This window comes from Lepisosteus oculatus, chromosome 10 (assembly GCF_040954835.1).
Source record: "Lepisosteus oculatus isolate fLepOcu1 chromosome 10, fLepOcu1.hap2, whole genome shotgun sequence".
Taxonomy (NCBI): Eukaryota; Metazoa; Chordata; class Actinopteri; order Semionotiformes; family Lepisosteidae; genus Lepisosteus; species Lepisosteus oculatus.
In genome coordinates, this window is record NC_090705.1 from 9812104 (window position 1) to 9834700 (window position 22597).

A 22597-nucleotide genomic window follows, 5' to 3' on the forward strand; every position below is an offset into this window, starting at 1 on the left:
AAAAAATTCAATAAAACAATTAGCTTATTGAAGAAAATATTGGTCTTGATTAACCATACTGTAGGAATCATGGTGAGAAATAGGAAGTTCCAAAATTGTAGTGGGGTTTCATAAATCTTTTCTCAGCATCGTGTACTGTATATATACTGTGTTTACAGTATGTGTGTATGTATACTGCTGTGCCATTTTAATTTGACACATGTTAGTAAAAAAATAGTTACAGGCCAATAAAGTCATAGCATCCCTTTCCACATATAATGTAATTGTATTCGGGTATAGTATGAAGCAATGCAGACAGCAAAAAAGCAACATCTTTCACTGTTAAAAATAAACTTGTGGACAAAACAAGAACAAAACTGTACAGTAGCTGGAGTTTCAAAATAAGATACAAAGGTTACAGAATCTACATGATGTGGATGGCTAAAAAATAAAAGAAAATGATGTAGATGGCTAAAAAGACCAAATTAAGACATTTTATTGGTACAGCTGACTCCAAAGAGAGCTGCTCATAGCAGCTGTGCTACAGAAAGAAATGGTTTTCTGCAAAAATTCCAGTAGGGACTCCCGTCCCAATTGGTACAATATTGCAGGCACAGAGAATGTAACAGCAGATAGGAGATCTACATTATTTTAAAGTAAATGGGTGGTGTCTGTGATGCTTTCTGAAGTGGCATGTTGTTAGGTGGACTTCTGTACATTGGAAAATAAAATCTGAGCATCATTATGCTGCAGTGCCATTTACTGAGTATTTTTAAAATAGAAGTTTGAGTGGGGGAGCTGCATCAGCATCCCTTAGCCACAAAGGAACAAGCGAAGGTTAATTCCCCAATGAAAAGTAAAAATAAGAAACACAAGGTGTATCACACCTGAAGAACTTTCTACTTTTAAACATGGAATGTTTGTACTTTTAAACATCCTACTTTTTAACATCCCCCCTTTTCTGTAAATGAAATACAATTTAGGATTTTGTAGATGCATCTTGCTTTACTTTGAGACTACTCCTTTTTGAAACTTATAGTACATTTTACTGTACTCAGAATATTCCAATTAAACACCACCTTTTTAAAGGATCTTCTGTATGTAATCATTTTTACCTATTTATCTTAGCAGTTTAAAATAAACACATTATGATAGAGTACATTAAGATATTTAATGCAATATTTTCCAAAAACGCAAGAGTTCAATTACTCCACCTCTCTTTATTTTTCAATCCTAAAAAGCTACATCTATCCCACTGTGACAAATTGATGTGCGCTGATTTCAGTTTTCAGTTAAGAATTAATATTAAAAATAACATCTAGCTGAATCTACCCAAAGGTTTTCTCTATAGTTATACTGTATATTATTGAAAGTGCTTCGCTAACATTAAACCTTTGAGGCACCATACTGTACTAGCCCAGAACCTTCACATCCATCATATCCAGTTGTGTGAAAGTTTTCAGACTGCAATGGCTTCAGCATGAGAAATTCCTGATAGAAATATCCTGTGCATCAACAGAATGACTTAATTAGCATCTGGAATCAGCATCAGCTTACCAAAAAATATTGCATGCCAATCAAAATCAAAAACCATCTGCTGAATGGATCTGTGATACTGTTCATTGCAAATCTATTGTACTGTACTAAATACGCAGCGTGCTGATGGTCTTTACAGTGATGACGTTTGATGAATGTGATGATGTTACAGGGTAACATCGGAAATCTGCTTCTGCTTTGCTGTCGATAGGATTTTATCATTGCATTTTCAGATGCTGCTCAAGCAGAACTTTTTGTTTCTGCAAATTTCACTGGAAAAAAAAAGGACTTTATATGTTAGCAGGTTGTTGTGAATTTAATAATTTTATATTATTGTTTGAACTCGGCCTTTATGTAAAATTAGACTGAAAGAAAGAAAAAAAACTCCTGTACTGTATATCTGTCTTTGTGAAGAGGGGGCTTTATTTGTACTGTCACTGAGATAATAAGTGGTATAATCTGTCCATATTTAGGGTTCTGTTGTTACACGTACTGTACTGTATGCAGCGTTCAAATATTCCCATAGCACTTTCTCTTTGTGTTCCAGAGAACTTACAAAGAACTTGACAAAACGCATCAAATTAAAATGCAGTCTTCTGTTAAATACGTTCTCAATAAAAAAAAAATGCTGCAACTTTTTTTTTGTATAAGTGGACATCCATAAGGATGTAAAATAAGTCTGGCAGAAGCAAAAATATAGGAAAGATGGAGAGGTGCATCTGGTTAGCTGGTCAGAGAATACAACTGAATAATGTCTTTGCATGCTTGCCTGACCTTTAGCTGGTGCAGAGAAGTTGCAGCACTGGCTCCTCACTCCATGAAAATCTTGTTTTGGAGGGTTAAATACAGCAAAACAGAAATGCTGTCATACTGTGCATTAACTGTACAGTAAGTATGAGTAGGGAGCTGCGTCAGCAAACAGGCTGCAATGGAACAGGTAAAGGTTTGCTGCAAGGAAAGAAAAAGAGGCACAACGTTACGGCTGTGGAGTTTCTTCAGGTGTGTCTCTTTTCTTTTCCTTTCAGCATGGAATAAACCTTCACCTGTTCCTTTAAGTATATGTATACTGTATTATATTCATAGACTAAACAGCGTAACACAGTCTTGTTTATATACTGTATATTTACAAATGTAAGAAATGCTACAAGGACACTAGAAGCAGAAATTGCAAGTGTGAAGCATATTTAAGGGACAACAGTTTTACAGTATAGAATAATCTGTGGTAAGAAAATCTTGATTGATCAGTGATCCAAAGTATTGTTTTTTCCATTTATGTTCCAATTTATCTGTCCTCTGTACCCTGTCAAAAACAATGTCTTTAAAATATTGAGTTTTAGGTACAATCATGAAGAGCAGAGTGTGTATTTTTTGTAGTTCTAATAACACAGTAAATAATTATTTTTTATCAGTTTTTTATCACTATTGCATACAGCAGCTGATGTTCAGATATAATAGTCTGAAGGTTAATTTTTTAGATATTTTTTTTATTTTTGTCTGAATAATTGTAACTAATAGTTATATATGCAATTCATCCACAAAGACAACAAAAAAGACAATCTCATTTTTATATGGTGATTACTAATTGCATGAAATATTTCTTAAGACCTGCTTCAGACAATCACAATGACTGATTTATTGATTCATTTTTCTCTTCTTTTCTCCTCTTTATTCCGTGTCGGCTGTGAACTTGTCAAATTAGTTTAGACATAACAAAAAGATCTATATAAAATGTTGATTAAAGCATTTAGACAGACTTTAGCGTTGCATCTCATAAGTAAATCATTATTTTACTGTTACAGAGACAACACATAACACTTTGTTTTACCCAAAACACAATAGATGAGGTTATGTGTGTTAAAACATACAATATTTTGTACCATTTCAGGGTTCGACCAAATCGTAGTAAAAACAGCGTCAATAATTAATGATCCAATTAATAGTTTACACAGGTTTTTATTGAGTTGTCAAAGTGATGGAGAGTCTGCTGGCTGTGAACTCTTGCACTGCCTTTGCTGTTCTCCTGAATCAGCAGTTTGCCAACATGGAGCCAAGCAAACTGTGAGGCTGCCACAGATTGCTGATGCTCACAATTTATTGCCGTGATGAGTTTCCTGCTCCTAAACCACAGCACCTCACTGGAGATGAGAGACCATTTTGTGGTTGCCACTGTTAATAAACTATGAGGCAACATGTTTTCTACTAGGCTAACCTGAATCCCCTTCAATAGATAATGAAGAGAAAGAAGGGAGTGAGCTGTAGATGCTCTGTGGTGCAGTGGACTGTCGTACTATGCAGTTTATACAGTACGTCATGGTGAGCTGGATCTGTGGCTAATTTTTAAATACAAATGCACTATTTTTGGTATTTTAGTATTAATAAAAAACATGATACCCTATGTCTCTGTATTCTCTGAGTCACTCCCTAAATAACCATAATCCTAGAAGGTTATCCTTATAATATGTGTATGTATACAGTGCTGTATGTCCATGTCACTAATCTGTCACAGTGATAAGCTACATGGGCAAAACAGTAGTGTGTGGCTGCCACATTTTACTACATGCATGATTGTATGTGCAAGAAGAGGCTCAGATGTCTGCTTAGACAGTTCTACTTATCGTATTGTGATACAGACAGTGCTATTTCCTAATTATTCCCATAATTCATAGTGAGTGCTTGCTCTTCAAAAAAATTGCCTACCTGAAAGATGCAAGTTCCCCGTTAAGATACATACCGTACATATATGTTTCTGTAAATTTGTGCAGAAATAAACTATACTGTCCGGTTGTTCATGATTTGTACAGAGAATCTAATTCTGAAAATTCTCTACAACTGAACATTTGAAATGTATGTGTCAAGCCCTCGGCCCTTTTTTTCTCTAATAGCTCTTCTCTGACAGCTTTTATGTCACATCAAAAAGACTTCAGAAACTCCAGGTGAAATATAGGGTACAATCATTTTATTTTCTCCAGGGTGTTCTCCTCTCTCTGTCTCCCAGATACACACACGTTACCTGCACCTTTGCCTTTCTGTGCACCGGAACAGTTTTTGACTTCCTGAAACTGGGTAGATAGAATTTGGGAGGTGTTCTTCCCCAGAGCTGTCAAGTTGGTGACGCCCCCACTCCCTCCCACTAAAATATGATCTCTCCTAACGTCTTCCTGTACCCACAATGACTGTACTCCTACACCACCACACACACATGTAAGCCGAAATTGTGCTGTCCCCTCGATAGCCCAGTAAAACTGTACCGGTCGTAATAATATTTAATATTTATAAATTAACCATACTGTTTTTAACCATACTATTTTTGCACTGTTCCAAGAATTACCTTGCACTGTTTTTGTCCTGTTATATTTTCTCTGTTTGCGGAATTTTGCACAGTTTTGATTACTTGATTACATGTTATTTACAGTATGTTATGTTATTACATGTTACTGTTATTGCTATTGTGTTACTGTCTATTGTCTTATCTTCTGTCCTATTGATATACTGCACCTGAGTGACTAATGAGAAACACTTTTCATTATACTATGCACCTGTGTAAGTTTAATGACAATAAAGTTGAATTGAATTCACAGTATTTTTTAGAAGGAAAACCATTGCTTCTCACCATGTATCACAAATAATCTTTTAGGGTTACTTCATCTCCCTGTAGCTGTAACCATGGCTGTTTCACATGGGCTTTGCAGCCTTCATGTACTGTAGTATGCAGTATGACCATACATTCCAAATTGGAATTAATTCCTGAAGAAGCAAGAAAAGTGCCAAATTAGAAATAATACTAGAGTAAAAGTAAGAAATGTGCTGAATCATATGCCCACAAAAAGCTAGTGCTTGTACAGTTTACAGAGAAGATCCTACAGTTGATCCATCTAACAGGTCTAACTGGCTGATAAATGTAATTCTTAACATTATATCAGTGTTGACTATTAAACACAAATATTAGCTTCTGGAATTCCACTTCAAATCTAGTACAGTATGTATTCTTATGAGAGTAACCGATGGCCTTGGGAAACTGGGCTTTGCCCTTGACGTACTGTAAGTTTTATCAAATATGTTATGCTGCAGATGTGGAGAAGGAGACAGTTGTTGGCTTCCTCACCGTATCCTACTTTATTTGTAGATGACATGGCCTAAATTGCAAAGAGCCAGAAACAGCAACACAACTGTCTAGTTAGGTCTGATAACATTAAGACTGATAGCCTGCAAAGTGTAAGCTAATGTTGCAAAGTTAAATAGATTCTTTCCCAGTGGCACTGCATGACCTTTTACAAGGTACCTCTGCTTCCAAAGGGAATTCTTTTCCTTAGTTCAGGTTCATATGCTTTCACTGCCTTTAATTAGCTCACTTCTGTAAGCCTCAAATAAGCAGCTACACAGTATTATTCCTTCTTCATTGCATTTACTGTATTGTACAAAGCTCTTTGATAGAAGGACCTGCATTTTGCAATTGAAATTCTTAATAAACCACATCCCAAAAATGCCACACATGTCAAAGTGGAGTCATTTAATGTGGTGAGTCCCAATGGCTACAACTCACAGAAAAATAATGGTCCAAGGATAGCCATACAATTATGTGGGGGCATTTACTTACAGTACCCAAAGAGAAATGTTTGTTTTCTCTCTTTTTTTGTGACCCAGCATGAGTAGCAGAAAAGCTGGATTTATGTTCCTCTACTTTCTGATCACTGTGACTTTGCAGTGTCTGTTTAGTTCTTGGTGTTGATTTCAGATTTTCCATATCTCAGTTTTTTACTGTTCATCATCATAGAAGAGGGAGGTGTCTGGTTCCAGCATTTTTCACCTGTGTTATGACATATTGCTGGGCTTGCCTTTAGAGCTTGGTAGAATTTAAACAGATCTGTTAGAGGGCTGTTTTAACCTTCACATCTGACTTTATTCTGCCAGTCCCACAGTAAGACATCCATCACTTGCTGGGGAATATTGAGTATTCCCTATCCTGATTTTTTATTGGTACACCAAAACTTTAGGTCAGTGCTTTTCTTTTGTCAGTGTGTCTTTTGTTTATCAGGCTTGGGTGGTAATTAAATTATTATATAAAGTGAACATAGTTGTTTACTGTATGTAATTCTTAAGATTTTAAAGCTGATGTAGCTTAATGTTTTCCTTAGCAGCATGAAACAAATTTTTACAAAGAAAATTATATTAGGCCAAGTTAGGGTTACAAGAAATATTAAATGTTGATTGCAATTACAGTTGTAATTGTAATTGCACTTTAAATGACAAAATTCAGAGAGTTTACACAACAGAACAGGTTTTCTTACAACTTTTGATCTGACTCAGTTTTGGGTTACAATTACTGAACGGTGCATTATAGAATATAAGTAGCCAAAACAATCAGAAAATTCAGTTGAAGATAGGAGCAAATTATCACTCGTTATAAAGTTTGCTTGGGCCCCAGAATACAGCACTGAGCTCACGAAATGTCTACGTAGTGTGGTAATGCTAATCCTAACTGTAGCCCTCCGGTAATCGGATTTGAAACTATTCCTCAAACCACCAAATATAACTCTAAAACAGTCAAAACCATTGATGAAAACTCTTGGAAATGTATCTTCTTCAATAATCTATCTTCTTTAGGCAAATTTTCAAAAAAGGTGAAAAATGCTGTTAAAATAGTATATAAAGGAGCAAGAACTATGAATAAAACCAACAAATGAGAAAAAGAGAGATGGGAGAGGGTGAAAGACTAGTGGAATGGCTTTCAATCAGCTGCTTTGATTGATTGTTTCCCTTTTATGGACTAAGCTACTAGAACAAAAAATAAAGTGCTTGCAAACATGTTTCGGTGCAACTAGGAGAAGGCGTGGTGGAAAATAAAATTGCATACCTTTACTATCACATTGCATGCGCAATGTTTTTGGTATGTAGTGTATTGTTTTTTTCATTCAGGTTCTTAATTAGTTTATATCAACAATTAATATAACTGAATCCATCACAGCTCAGACGGCAAGGGTGTCTAGCTCCTGACCAGAAGGTCCCAGGTAGTTCAATCCCAGTTCAATCCCAGGTAGGGGCAAGTGATGTATCTTGCTCTAATTCCTTCCAGATGGCTCCCAGGTCCACTCAGCCTGCTTTCCCAATGAGTACCGGGGGTTAATCCTTCTGGGGGTAATAGGCTGGCCTGAGCATGATGCTGACCTTTATAGCCTGTTACAGGGACCTAACCTACCTATTAAAAAAATGATAAAAGGAGACAGTATTCACCAATGATGCCAGTAACAGAGAGTATTTTTTATATACAATTATAAGAAATTATAAAAGTAACCAGAAACCACTGGAATTATTTGATGTCTCTGAGATTACAAATAATACTATATCTGTCCAGGTGGGTAGCTGCGTCAGCATGCGTAGGCTGCAAAGGAACAAGTAATAGGTTTATTCCATGCTGAAAAAAAGAAGAAAGAGAACACAACGTTTCGGCCGTGGAGCCTTCTTCAGGTGTCAGGTGTCTCACCTGAAGAAGGCTCCACGGCCGAAACGTTGTGTTCTCTTTCTTCTTTTTTTCAGCATGGAATAAACCTATTACTTGTTCCTTTGCATACTATATCTGTCTCCACCAGATCTTGCTTAATAGTTAAGTCATGTACAAATACTGTACAGTATATCTTGCTACGGAGTAATTATACTAACTTTGGTTTTAATGTTGTCTTTTGCAATCGTTTTTAAGTATGAGAAAACAATTCCTGTTGGAGCCTAAAATCGATTTCTCTTTTATGAAGATAAATGTTGAAACCCAGAGGATTTCTTCAGGAAGAACAGGGGGCACATGTTGTTGAAGCAGATACCCTGTTCTCTTTCTAGAAACAGCTGGATGAAATCCTTGGAACAATTAACAATCAACTACCAAATGGATCAAATGGCTGAAAGGCCTCCAATTGTTGTAACCTACCTTGAGTTCTTATGTTCTTAAATGTTTTCTGGAATAGAGATCTGTTTTAAAAGCGACTGCAGGTGTATGTTGATATAACTTCTTGTAGGTCCCTGCAGGATGTCCGGAGCCCTAGTGCTATACTTTTCTTTCTTTTGTCTTACTGCGAACAATGGTGTCACAATAGGAATGATGTTCAGATAAACATTCTTCTTGATTCTTCTCACTTGAAAGGTGTTTGTCTTGGTTATTCAAGTTGGGAGGCAGCGGTACACAACTTGAAGATATGAGCTTCTGTTTATTTATGTGTGTTCCAGGGTCCGGCGGAGTATGCACAGCACGCGTACATGCCAGTGTCTTGTAGGTCTGTCCTTTCCTCACCTGTCCTCTGCTGTACTTTCTTGTGTGTCTGATTCTCACAGGGGACATGGATGGCAACTGGTGGGACCATGCATCTTGGCATAGCAGCGAGGCCTCCCCAATGTCTTTGGTGAGACATGCGGAGCCTTAACCTTACAGATTCCTTTGTCATTTCACTTTTCCTTTGTTTTATTTACACCTCTGCATGTTTTCTTTTTTTTTTCTTTTTTTATCCCACACCTGTAGGGGACAGTCAAAGGGGAAAAAGAAAAACTAGTGAGCAGGCATTTTTGTCGGACTCAAACACCTTAACTGAGAGACTAAAGAAAATGGTGCACTTTGGGGGCCACTCATTGGAAGAGGACTTGGATTGGTCTGAGCCTCAGGTTAAAGACTCGGGCGTTGATACATGCAGTAGCACAACTCTTAACGAGGAGCATAGCCGTAGCGATAAGGTACTGAGACTATATAGCCTGCATTTTTTTTACCTACTCATCTGGTCTTCATTTGCTCTCTGTCACTAACTGTAATTAGAAAAGATTTTTTTTCAAGTTATGGTTTTATTGCAGGGATATTTCAGCAGCACCCTTTGAGGGTGTTGTTGAAGGAGGAAGTGGGTAACCTTCTGCTTGCTTTGCTGTTTGCTTTCCGGCAGCAATTAAATAAAAAAGACAAAATGTTTGTTGCGGCACACAGGAATGTTTGGTCCTACAGCTGCATGTTAGTCTTTCTTAGTATTTTGTGTTGTTAACATCTGAATATCTCAGGGTCTGAATTTTCACCCAGATTGGTGTCCTTCACTGTGTTTATGAACCCTCTCCCACCCCCCAAGCAAGTAATCTTTCGAAAGACTTATCCACTGAGTACAAATCAAGCACAGAGTACAAGGGAAGATTGGATTTGTTATGCACAGAAAACGTTATGTTTTTCTTTTTTCCCTTCCACTGTCATGCTTTGTTTTCCATTTCTGTGCTGTGGCTTACTGGTGGAATCCGTGTGGCATCAAACCTTTGAAAATATTTTTGCCATCTACTTTTTTCTGTTTCACTTTGAATGTATCAATGTTCATCATGGACAATAGACCAGGATATGCAGTAGATACAGTAGTGGGTTAAACGGGAGTGTTTCTATGTTGTTTTTTGTGCATGGATTTATGCATGGAATTCACTCACTGCCCTACACATTGTCATGATTACACAAACTCTTTGTGCCTAGTTAATTTTTATACAAGTTTCATAAGTTTATTTTAGAATTATTGCTTAGCCTGTGGGGCACAGAATGGCCTTTAACTTACTGTATGTAGTGAAACGAATTGCCTCTTTTATCGATTATCAAGTAAATTCACTGATTCTGAAAAACTTTATGGAGTCATAGCAATGTTTTATATACAGTAAATAAAAACAAGGCATGATCAGAAATCGACTTTTGAGGAATTACATGTATTCAATTATGAATGCCTGTAAAATAATGTGCTTTTATTAAAAAATATCAAGGTACAGACATTTATTGATTTAGAATACCCCTGTGAATAATCAAATTTGGGATTGACATTGACAATCACATAACATTTATCTCTCTTTGAAACATCAGTCATGCATACAGGATGTAAACTCTACGACGTGCTTTTGTGGTCCACAATAGGACAAGCACAACTCCCTCTTTTTACATATGTTGTCTTTGGGAAGCCAGCTCTGCCCAGTGGTCTCCACTCAAATTACTGCAATACCTTTAAACTAACAATCTGAAGCTACACTAGCATAGCCTATGTACAGTATGAACCTGTAACCTGCACATGTAGAACCACTCCTACTCTTCAGGCAAAAGTTTTACCAGATGGAGCTAGTAGAAGTCTTTTCTAACCAATTCAAAACAGAAATTGATTTTTTTGTAGCTTTGTAGACCTTTCTTGTGTTTGGAGGTTGGAACATGTAGCTAGGAAATACATCTGTCAAACATACTTAGTCATAAAGATGTCTTCACATATAATACCACAATGCCTAAATTAAAAACACCTCACACCTTTCTAAAATTATTTTTAGCTACTTCTTGATTAATACTAATCTAAAATGAGTTTAAGTAACATTCTTGCAAAGAGCAAATATCACTTCTTGAGAAAATTAAAGATATTGTAGGTCTGATATTAAAGTATTTTCAAACACCAGATTTATTTAAAAGGTGCTTCAAGACAAGACATTATAGTTAAACATTTTGCTTTATTATTCTCATAAGCATTTTTGCCATTTTATCGTTTTTGTCACATTTATGCAAATTAAATATTTCACATTGCAAGTACTTTATATGCCTTTTCATTTAATAAAAAAGTGTCCTTCAAAATAATTGTACATGATTTCAATGCATTCCCAGTAAAGACATATACAGTACCTTCAACAGCCAGCCTAGATAAATATACTACTGTATATTGAACAATCACCAATATAGCTATATATTTTCTAGCTTTTCACAAGTAATACTCTTAATAGTAAAGAAATAGTCTGGAATCACTGTGTTTCACTTTACTAAAATAAGATTAAAATACTCACAAGCCTTCATAGAATTTGCATTTGAAACAAATTATTTAATGGTTACTAAAAGTAACAATTTGCATTGGTTAACTGTTTCATTTATCGCTTGTTGCATATACTGTACCACTAACTCTGACTTCCTGTTATCTTATTTATAATTCTACCTACAGTATATATACCTTTAAAAAATGGATTCTCAAAACCAAATAATGACGATAGTGTCAGGGATGTATAGTATATACAGTTTGCACTGTGATTTGGTGGAATTTTTCTGATTGGAGCAGTTTTCCCACAACCTAATTCCTGGAAGCCTGCTTTGAATTGTCAGTTAATTAAAATACTATTCAACATGGAAAACATAACTGTCAGTTGAGACAAAATCAGAAAGTCACTTATAATGTGCACGTTGCTCTGTACATGTTAACGACAATTTCAACTCATGGAACAAGTTCTGAAGTATTCTTCTGAGAGCAAAATCTGGTTGACAGAAAATGAATGCTGAGGTCAGTCTTAAGGATTACACTGTACTTCTGTTGTGTTCTACAGAAAGATATGTGGCAACAGTTAAGTTGTTCCCTGATGTGGTGAAATTATGCATTTTACACATTAGAATGATAAAACAGGATCCTAAATTTATTAACTGGACAGCCAGAAAGGACCTTCACAGTATTTCATTGTTTTACTACTTCTCCTGTCCACCTCTTGTCATCAAAACCAGATGACCAATAGGATGTCAGGATTAGTTGAATGCTGAGAGCACCACATACTGTATGAGCCATAAAACGTCACTGTAAAAAAAGTGGTAATATCATTCTTTCCTATTTTGAAGTGCATTCATATTCATTATTGAGTTATTTTACTACACATACTGTACATAATCAAACCTAAGCCTGCCAAGAAGTACAGCTGTCCCTCCTTACTGTTAGAGTACATTTTATGATAAAAGAAGAAAATTGGAACCCATACTCTTTGAGGCATGTACAATATATTGATTATTTTCTAAAACTGCAAAATAAAATGGATCACAAAGACATGGTTGTTATAAAGTGCTGTACAAGCTCAGCAAACCATTATTTTGGTTGCTTTTTTTGGTACAAGAGTTTGTGTCATCATCCTTATGTTTATTAATATGGTGTGTGGACCATTTTTTTTTTTTCATTTTCTTTTGAAATGTGATAGAACATATGTTTGTTGCAAAATATAAAAATGTGTTGTTGCTCTGATCTCATAGCACCCTGTGACATGGCAGACATCCAAAGATGGAGACCGTTTAATAGGGCGGATTTTACTAAACAAGAGGCTGAAAGATGGTAGTGTGCCTAGAGACTCAGGAGCATTGCTTGGACTGAAGGTGAGTACTAGGTTTTTCAGATAGTTTTCTAAAATTCTGAATCCCAAAACTGTAACCATGCTAAACACACTGCAATTACAATCTTACTCAACTTTATAACCAATGACGTGCCCCCCTGTCCCTCAATAGGACCAGCCTAGGCATTCATACCTAAGGTGTCAATGAAGGACACATTGCATGTTTTACAGTAGGGAGAACGCACCATTTTCTTACATGGTAATTTTGGTTAATTTTATGGTTAGTTAATTGTTAATTGTTCAAGTCATTTAAGTCAAACATATTGTCTTTTAATTGTCTCATGACTTGTTTTGTTGGCTTTTGCTCAGAAAATGTGCAGGTTTTTGTAAGGCTTTACGTCTGTCTCTATAAATCAGATCAAGACTGTAATATAGTCCTTGCTGCAGAGAAATAGGACTCCTCCTCATTTGAAACTTGCCTGCTGCAACATCACTTCTTTAATCAAATCTCCTCACTGCAGATGCGTGGGCGGTTGTAATTTGTTTCTTTGATCTCAGCAAACAAGAAGGTTTTTAAAAATGGAGAGTAACCCTTTCTTGCATAATTTCTCAAGAGAAAAAACTAAAAGAAAATACCTAAAACAGCATGTTCCATTTTAACAAAAGACCATTAGCAATGTTTTCTTGTGTTTTTCACACAGAAACGGTGCTTATAATTGTACTGTACAGAATTGCATGACCTTAAGACCCTTAGATTCTCATATCTCAGCCACACAAACAACATAATTAATATTACAGATACTTCCCCACAGGCAATCTTGTTGTGATGTTTCCCAGGTTTTTTCAGCACACAGAACAGTATTTTATAGTGTTCTTGGTTCTCATAATTGATACTTATGATTCTAGTATTGCTATTAGTTTTTCAGCTCTGTCTTGCTGCCTTTCTCCTAGCTACTTTTAGCCAGTAAATCATGGTCCTCCTACACAGAAAGTGGAGACTGAGGGAGGCATGCTTCCCCTCTATTGACTCCTTCATCATCACTCATGAAAAGTAGGGGTTGACAAACTTCCAAGGCCTTTCTATACAGTAGCAGGCTGTCTAGCTGCTTGAAGGCTTTTTTCACTTCACCCCTGACAAACAGGTTTCTGCTGGAGCTTTGTCCTTTCTGGCTGAAGTTCCAGCAGCTGTAACCATGATGGCCAATGATTCTGGGTTTTCCAGGATTGTGGCACAACACTTCAGCATTTTGAGCATTCGGGTAAATTAGAGTGAATGCCATCATTTTCCCACTTGGACAAAGAGTTCTTGAAGATACGTGGGGACACTGCTCAAGCTTGAACATCTCCATCACAGACTGGTAGATCTTATCTGTAGATAAACGGTCTACAGGCTTGTCTGTTTTGCTGGGGGTCTGGATGAGCCACGATGTTTCGTGGGGCATCTTGCTTTGATAGAGTCAAGATTTTAAGTCCTCTTGAATACTGTTCTGTTCACCTGTGGTATCTAGTGATGATGATGATGAACCTTTAAGCTCATTTTGATATACATTTGGGAGTTGCAAAAGCCTGCTTTATCTCAAAATCAAAGTCTGATATTGAGAAGAGTGATGCTTTATCTGCAGGATCACTTTCTCCAGGTTTTTATAGCCAGAGGGAAATTTTGACAAAGCTCTCCTGATTCCTCTACCACAGGCAGGAGGAGATTATGGTGATAACTAAAGAAAATAGGGCTTACTGTCCTAACAGAACCAACCATGACACAAAGACATATTTACCTCTCAATTCTTCACTTTCTCTGACTCCATAGGGTGATGGTGTACTGGGACAATACAGCATCAGTGGCTGAAATCAACAGTTAGAAATGCATAAGGCAAACATAACTTCTCATTTCTCCACAGAATAACTGCATACGAATCAAGGTCATACATCTCCTAGATTTGAGCAACAGTGATATGCTGTCCACTAGGAGTTCCCTAGGAAAGAGTGGAATATGCAGCATGGTAGAATTATCCATAGAATGATAAAGTATTATACTACATCCTTAATCATGGGGAGTGCACAGGGTTAATTTGACTATGTTACTTTGGAGGTAAAAAAATACTAAAGTACAATTCTTCATCTAGCAATAGGATATTGCTTTCTCCAGAATGTAACATGTAAGGCAGGAAAGGCTTTAATTTATGGATTAAAATAAGTTATTTAGATTTAGCTATCTACTCTTTGGTATGCTCAGTAGAACCTTACATACAATAATTACTTCAATAATTACAATAATTAGTTCCCAAGTGTGATTATCAGTAAATGAATTTACAAGTGTTACTGTTATGAGGGAATATATATACAGTATTTATATATGTATTAAATGTATGTTTTCAAAAATATAAGATCAAAACACTGCAACTGAAATACAAACAAATCAATCCCTGTTTAAAATAAAATCTAAACAGAAGTATTTGAATGTACAAGAAATGAAACATAAGATAAACAACAGCATTGAGCAGATAAATAAGGAAATATTATACACATTACTAGGTATTTTGGACCGAGCATGCCATAGTTATGCTGGTGTCTGGGTATGTATGAAATATTCAATGTCAAAACTGCCAGATAGATGCCTCAAACAAGAGATCTAACAATAACTTTACAGTTGCCTTGTCTCTTGTTGCAAAATCCTTTCTGTAAGTAGTAAGCAAAAATAGCTTTTCCTGGGGCAAGTGCTCCATGTATAACACGGAGAAGGGAAAGCACGAGGAGAAAAATGTGGTATATTTTATTTTTAACTTTGTACAAAAAGATGTTACTTAAACATAATCCAATAAATTCTGCAATAGTCTATCTGGCAAATCTGTAATTAATTTAAAACAAAATGATCATTAACATAAATATGAATAAATAAGGAAAATATGTAATACATGGTACATGACAAGGTATTATTGCATCCCTTCTTGTTAAAAATGATTTCTCTTGTGACAGTATTCTAAATAAATGAAGGATTTCTATATAATGTACAGTACAATAATTTTGGAGGTGATTGAATTAGACACTGGGGGTTAAATTTTTTGGGGAGATTTTTATTGCATACCATGTTGTATGCTGTTTCTAATGGTTTTTGAATGCCCGCAAACGACTTTAATGTTTAGCAATGAATTCAGAAAACAAACACAAGGCATAAAGAGGAACTATACGAGAAAATCCTTACTGATTGAATGAGCTTCCTGAATTGGCATATTTGTATCTGGTCACTGCTTATGTATGAGTTCCTTCCTGTGCGGCACTGCTAGCAGAGGTCCTGCAGTTAGATACTGGTTATATAAACCCATTTCATTTTGCAGATGTCCTAATCTCCTTTTGTATGTTTGGTGCAGCTATGATTAATTGGGATTTGTTTGAATAATGCTCATAATGGAAATCAGCCTATGGATATAAATGCTTCAGGTTAGACAAGTAGATTTTTCAGAACCATTGAGAGGTACTTCTTTCCTTTTCCAAAATGCAAGTATTGTTATTCCTCAGTTGTCACACTGAAGTACTGGAAGCAGTAGTATTGCAGCTGTCGTAACGTGAAAAAAAAAGATTAAAGAAAAGGTTTCAATTAATAAGGAATCTGATTAATGGAAGGGGGTGAGGAAACAGAATTACCACAGCTCTGATAGGACTGATTAAAGGAGATATTAAAAGAATGTAACATCAACAAAGTGAATAAAACCCAAGGTAATTATTAATTAACCTACTGTAGCTGTGGTGAAGCTGGTTAGTGTATTTGCTCTAAATTAACATTTTGTGAACTAAAATGAATACAAGATATATTTACAGTTTACTTTAGTGAAGGTTCTCATTTCTTCTATGTATAGTCCGTCTTCATCAGGCTTCATTTGGAAATAAGGAGATCATGTTTCCATGCCTTTATTCTTTCTAATGTTATTTCTGTTGAGGTTTCCCTAGATGTTGTCCCATACTGTGAAATTACAAAAAAAATAAAACTTTATGTATCATCTGTATTTAAAATCTTTCCACAGATTTTCAGTAGGATTCAAGTCAGTGTTTTGATTGGGCTACTCAAGGACATTATTTCTTTTTTAGTTATTAAGTCACTTCAATGTACAGTAGCTCTTGCCAATGGGTCATTTTCCAATTTAAGCAGGAATTCTAGTCCCTGCTAAAACTTTGGCTGTAAGTTTTCCCCTTGGATTTTAATTGTCGTTGCAGTCTTGAAGTGTCATGTGATTCCTTTGATATTTAAGCTATACAGATGTAACACCTGGTTTCTGTTTCTAACAGGTGGTCGGGGGAAAGATGACAGAATCTGGTAGACTGTGTGCTTTTATTACAAAGGTAAAGAAGGGAAGCCTAGCAGATACTGTTGGACACCTCCGACCAGGTAAGGCCATTGCTCTTCCAGAAGCATCAGTTGAATTATTGCATAGATAGCGACTATATCTTTCACCTTGACTAACACTAAAGAGATATTGTTACTCATGTGCACTGTGAACTAGTATTAGGTTAATTTTATACTCCCCAAAGACAAAAAAGCACATTTAGAAGTTAGCAGAGAAAGAATTTTGGATTGCTTGGCATTTTGGATAACTCATGCATATCATTCCAGCCAAACCATACAGGTCTCATCGTATTAATAAAATGTTAAAAACAATAGTGTCTCAGGTGATACTTGGAAACAACGAATTTTAAGGGGTGCATTCCCATTTTATTTTATTCACATGTTATTTTGCTCAGTCAGGCTGAAATTTCTTCAAAGGAGAACTGGCCAGTTTCACTTGAAAGAAACATTTAAATTGATCACTTACAGTATGTGATGCAAGACAAGATATGTTATTTTAAGGAATTTCTGGGTGTTGAGATCCTGCTGTATATTCTGGAACACATATGATGTAGACAATTGCATGTACATGTAGAAAATAAAATCATAAACTTACTGCAGATATAATATGGCACTATATATTTATGAAAAAATGAGTGTTTAAGTTGGCACATCATTTTAAATTTCTAGACACTATTTTTATATTTTAGATAATGTCGGGAGCAGCCAAAAAGACAAACAGAATGTTAGGGAATATAATAATAACTGTAGAATTTAAATCATGTGATATTATTGTTAAAGTTGCACAACACACTACTAAGGCTATCATATTCAATATTACTATACCGTAATTGTATATTGTATATTGGTTACCACTGTTACAAAAGCATATGATTTTGCTACTGTATGTGTTCATAATAAGTGAGTAGATACATTTCCAGGCTCAAAGAAATATACTTCTTGGACAGAATTTTAAAAGACTGAATCTTTTTAGTCTTTAACAGAGACTATATTGGTGAAGTCATTGCTTTTTCGTGACCATCAGTGATACATGAGCAGAAGGACCCAAGCAGAAACTAAGGGGAGGTGCTTTAAAATCACTAAAACTAAAATCAGGAAGCTATTATTTTACACAATGGGTTGTGAAAGTACAGGACAAGCTACCAATTTATGTTGCTGACACTGTTACCCTGGATCCCTTTTAAGAATTGGCTACATGAAATAAATAAGATCAATAAGCTACCAGCCACCAAAGGAGCAATTTGGCGCTACACGGTCTCCTATTCTTTGTAATCTTTCTTGTGTTCTTTAGAAGGCAATGTATTCATAAGGCAATCCCCAATTAAATTAAAAAGCTCTTCAGATTGCATCACAATACCAAAAGACAGTCTAACACGTCTTATTTCTTAATTTACCAGCCTCTTTTTTGAAGTGAATGTGTGATAATATTTCCAGGTTTCCAATTTCAATGTTCTGTTCCCGCTGTTCTTTTAGGTGACCAAGTTCTAGAATGGAATGGGAGGCAATTGCAAGGAGCTACTTTTAAAGAAGTTTACAATATAATTCTGGAATCCAAGCCAGAACCTCAAGTGGAGCTGTTGGTCTCACGACCAATAGGGTAAGAGTTGTATGTGTTTGTATATTAAAGGAACATAGTGGGGGGACTTTGTAATGGTTTTAGAAAATTACTATTTGATGCTTAAAATGAAATGTAACTTTTTTAGTAGGTACCACATTAAGATTCCCCAACACCATCAACCATAAAACAGCCAGAACGTATTGTTTTCTAGAGTGCTTATTGTCTTCATGCTGCTGTTATACAGTATGCACCCATTACATCTTGACCAGAAGTGATTGTAAGTCACTTTGGTTAAAAGCAGCTGGCAAATTCATTAAATTGGAATTTTTCAAGTAAAATGTACTGTACATGTAAGAACACTGGAAAGGTTCAGAAATAAGCACAAATGATCATGAAACAATGAATAGATTTTCCACAGAACTAAAGCAATAAAAAATTAAATGGGATTTTAATTAATTTAAAAAATAATTTATGTAAGGTTTAGCTGCTTATTGAATATGATTTTCCTCTTTATATTTGCAGCAGTTTTAGTTTACCAGGTATTTAGTCTCAGGTATACAGTACACTTCATACAAAAATGAAAAGCAGTTATACTGCTGCCCGAGTTCCTTCTCCTAGAAGCAATGGGAAATAAATTGCTTTTGAACACAGTGACACCCTAGAAACTGAAAGCCCTGCTTTGTCAATTTACATATTTGACCTGTTTTGTATTACAGTGAAAACTGCTAGGGGAATAGAGATAAATGTAGTGCTTAGGGTCATTAAAGTACTGAACATTCGTGCACCAGCTTAAAATTGATTTTGACTTTTTTTCTTCGCTTTCCAGAGACATTCCCCGTATTCCAGACAGCACACATGCACAACTGGAATCAAGTGAGTGAAAAATCCTCATAAATGATATTCTTTAAGAAACAATTTCATTCTTCAGCTTATTTCTCAGAGTACGATGTGAAATTGTAACATACATCTAGGAAAACCCCAGGGATCGTAAAGCAATACGCCAGTTTTAATTTTTAAATGTTTTTTTAAAGTGTGAAATATTTAACCAAATGTGTCTTTTCTAGCACCATTTTGTTTTTTAAATTAAAAGCATTTTCATTTAAGCACTAAATGTATTTCCAGTAAAGTACTTTGCTAAAATATTTAACAAGTATTTCTTCCAATTGCAGATCTTATTTAATGTGTGATGTGTGGCGTTCTGTCACATGTTTTTGCTAGTTTATTTTATTATTTGTTAGAGGTTTGAGTGTTGGAGCTGTGGCAGTTTGCAGGCTACAAAGGAGCAAGCACTGGTTAATTCAACACTGAAAACGAGAAAGAAGGGAAAAACACAACCTCTCTGTTGTTGAACCTTCTTCTTAACCTCAACTTGTTCCTTATTATTTGATTACACCAGCAAATACCCTGTGAAAAGATCTGTTGAGGTGGAAAGTGGAGAAATGTGCTGAAGAGCTCATGTGCTTTTCAGAAAGTATATTTCTGCTAAAATGTATAGTTTCTGTAATTAGTAGTACATAGTGGAGGTTGCAGAGATATTCTGCAGTAAACAAGGATATGCAGGCAATAAAAAAAGAAAAATAATTTTAACCTCCTCACATAATACGCAATAGGGAGTAATATGATGTGGTACATACTGTACGCATTTTTGAAGCTCTCTTAATTGTGCTGTCTTCAACAGAAAACCACATGTTGTGTTGTGTCTGCTTTGTCATGTTAAAGGAAGAGGGACTGGTGTCCTTTAAATTGATACATTTCTGATATGCTGTGTATCAGTATTTTGTACAACATGTGCTGTACACAGCATGCTGCCAGCTTATAGCAGACTTCACTAGATATTATGTTAAATGTGACAAGCAACAGTAAAAAGACATTAAACATTCTTACAGAGAACTTAGTTTACGGTGCTTCCCTTTCCATCTATTAACAGGTTCGAGTTCTTTTGAATCCCAGAAGATGGAGCGCCCCTCTATCTCTGTCACATCTCCCATGAGTCCTAGCATGTTACGAGATGCACCCCAGTACTTGCCTGGACAACTCTCAGTATGTACCATTCATGTTTTTGTCAAGTGCTGCTGCTCTTCGTTGTGAAATAGCGCAGGAGTTTTTTTAAGTCTTCTGTCTGAACAAAAACGTTCTTCCAAACCAGACTAAAAAAGTGAAAGACAGATGTTGGACCCAGAGATCTGGTGTTAAGTCCTTAGCAAATTTGCAGTTGCACAAACCTTTTCTGTTTAAGAGGTATCAGATGAATAAGAGGTATCACCCCCTTTAGGTTTTCTTTAGTTACATTGTTCTTTTTCTGCAAGCAATTTATGAAACTCTTTTTTTAGCCCATAGCTTCTGTTCTTTTTATAGTTGTTTGATTGCTTTTCTTTAAAAAGTGTTGTGTAACATTTTTGTTGTCTGTTAAGTTTTAAAAAATTAAATGTTGTTTTTGAAAATGTAGATTTTCCTTGAATACATTACATCCCATACATTGTGAATTTACATATTTAAATGTACATGTAAAATTACATATAAATATTGATATCTTTTCTCAGTTTTGGAAAAAACGCAATGCAAAATAACATCATGTATCATTAGTGCATTTCAATGAAGTGATATAATATACAACAATCAGTAATGAATTAAAACAGAACATTAGAAAATTATGAGAATTTGCATGCCCAAACTCAGCAGGATATATATTTCCTTGTCACATGCTTTGGAGTTCTCACTGTGTAACTCCCAAGAAGATTTTTGCATAAAGAATTGCTTTTCATTACAAATTACTGTTTTTGGAAATAATGAGGTACTCTGTGCCTGATATCAAAATCAGAAAGGTTAACTTTGATTTCAAGACTGTGGAAAGGTTTGCAGACACTTCTAAGAAGAGCTGTAGTGACACAGGCGTGAGATACAACTTTGGAATCTATCCATGCTACAAGGCCTGTACAGCTGGATCAAACCCAATTCAGCATGGGATAATATATCATGTTACCTTTTGTGGCATGTAATTCATTGTGCAACGTAAAATATACACTGGGGGAATTGCACTAAAGCTTGTAATACATGACAAACACGTGTTCCATTATGCCAGTGAGCAAAGAGAAGTTAGAGGTAGGTGTAATATAAAAATGAATATACATTCAATGTTGATTGAGTTCAGTCACTGTCAGGAAGGAGCACTGCAGTACTGTGTTTTTTTCATCTTAAATCTAAAAAAAATCTGTAATATCATGTTGTACATGTCTTTTAAACAACTGTTATTCGTACGGTAACAATAATTGCAAAGCTCTTTTCCATTTGAACATTAGCATTAGGGTTAATTGCTTGCATCAGATGGATTTAAGAAATAACACTGCTATGCATATCAATGAGTGGTCAAGATTAATTTTCTGCTAATGGAGGGAGCTGTGTGTGTTTAATTTGCCTGTCAGTAAATGTTTTGAAGACTTTGATATCTAGTAAAATACACTGTATGTGTAGTGTATAGAGCTTTGAAGTTTTTAGTGTTCTATTTGTCATTTCTTTTCTTCGGGGGGAGATTTAAGCTAAATTGCCAAATAAAACTAAGACACTATAACTTTCCTTTCTTCAGCCACAAAGTTCACTTTATGGGTCTCAAGAACAAAATAAGAAACAGATGTGCCGTAAATCTTTAAAGTATCCGACTTCAATTCTTCTTGAAAACTGATGTCATATCATTAGGGAACAATACTAATTTACCAAGTTCACCTTATTACTTTCGGCCCATGTAAAGAGGAAAGCACGTCATACAGTATGTAGTAATAGTAATTGATGTAATTGTACACAAATGTTTTTAGAGAATAAAAAAATCTGCAGTAAATTACATTTTACTGTATAACCTCGAATTTTCATTCTAAATACTTTTTTTTATTTTAATAACCCTCTAATTTGGAATCGAGAAAACGTAGCTCAGTGTTACAAGGTTGCCCTTGGTCATCACATGCCTGCCTAACCCTGGCATGTATTAGCCAGTTGCACTTTACCATTTGGGGAATCAGTCATCAAGTGCGATTATAGCCCACATCTGAAACAGAAATACCTCGGTATTAAGGCCTTTCGATGACTGGGCTTAAAATTGAGCGTGAATCTGACAATAT

At 35.6% G+C, this 22597-nt stretch overlaps 1 protein-coding gene across 50 annotated transcripts in view; it reads left to right on the forward strand.

Annotated features, from left to right (window-relative positions):
* Positions 1 to 22597, forward strand: part of rims2a (regulating synaptic membrane exocytosis 2a) — a 267723-nt gene that overhangs the window by 124420 nt on the left and 120706 nt on the right. For 42 of the 50 annotated variants that reach the window (XM_015358031.2, XM_069194867.1, XM_069194868.1 and 39 more), the window contains 6 exons: positions 9014 to 9222; positions 12521 to 12640; positions 16876 to 16975; positions 18407 to 18530; positions 19318 to 19364; positions 20419 to 20531. In XM_015358031.2, coding sequence (XP_015213517.2) covers positions 9014 to 9222; positions 12521 to 12640; positions 16876 to 16975; positions 18407 to 18530; positions 19318 to 19364; positions 20419 to 20531 — 713 coding nt within the window. Of the gene's footprint in view, positions 1 to 8829; positions 8898 to 9013; positions 9223 to 12520; positions 12641 to 16875; positions 16976 to 18406; positions 18531 to 19317; positions 19365 to 20418; positions 20532 to 22597 lie in introns of all 50 variants that reach the window. The other 8 variants (XM_069194863.1, XM_069194864.1, XM_069194865.1 and 5 more) reach the window with 1 other exon arrangement.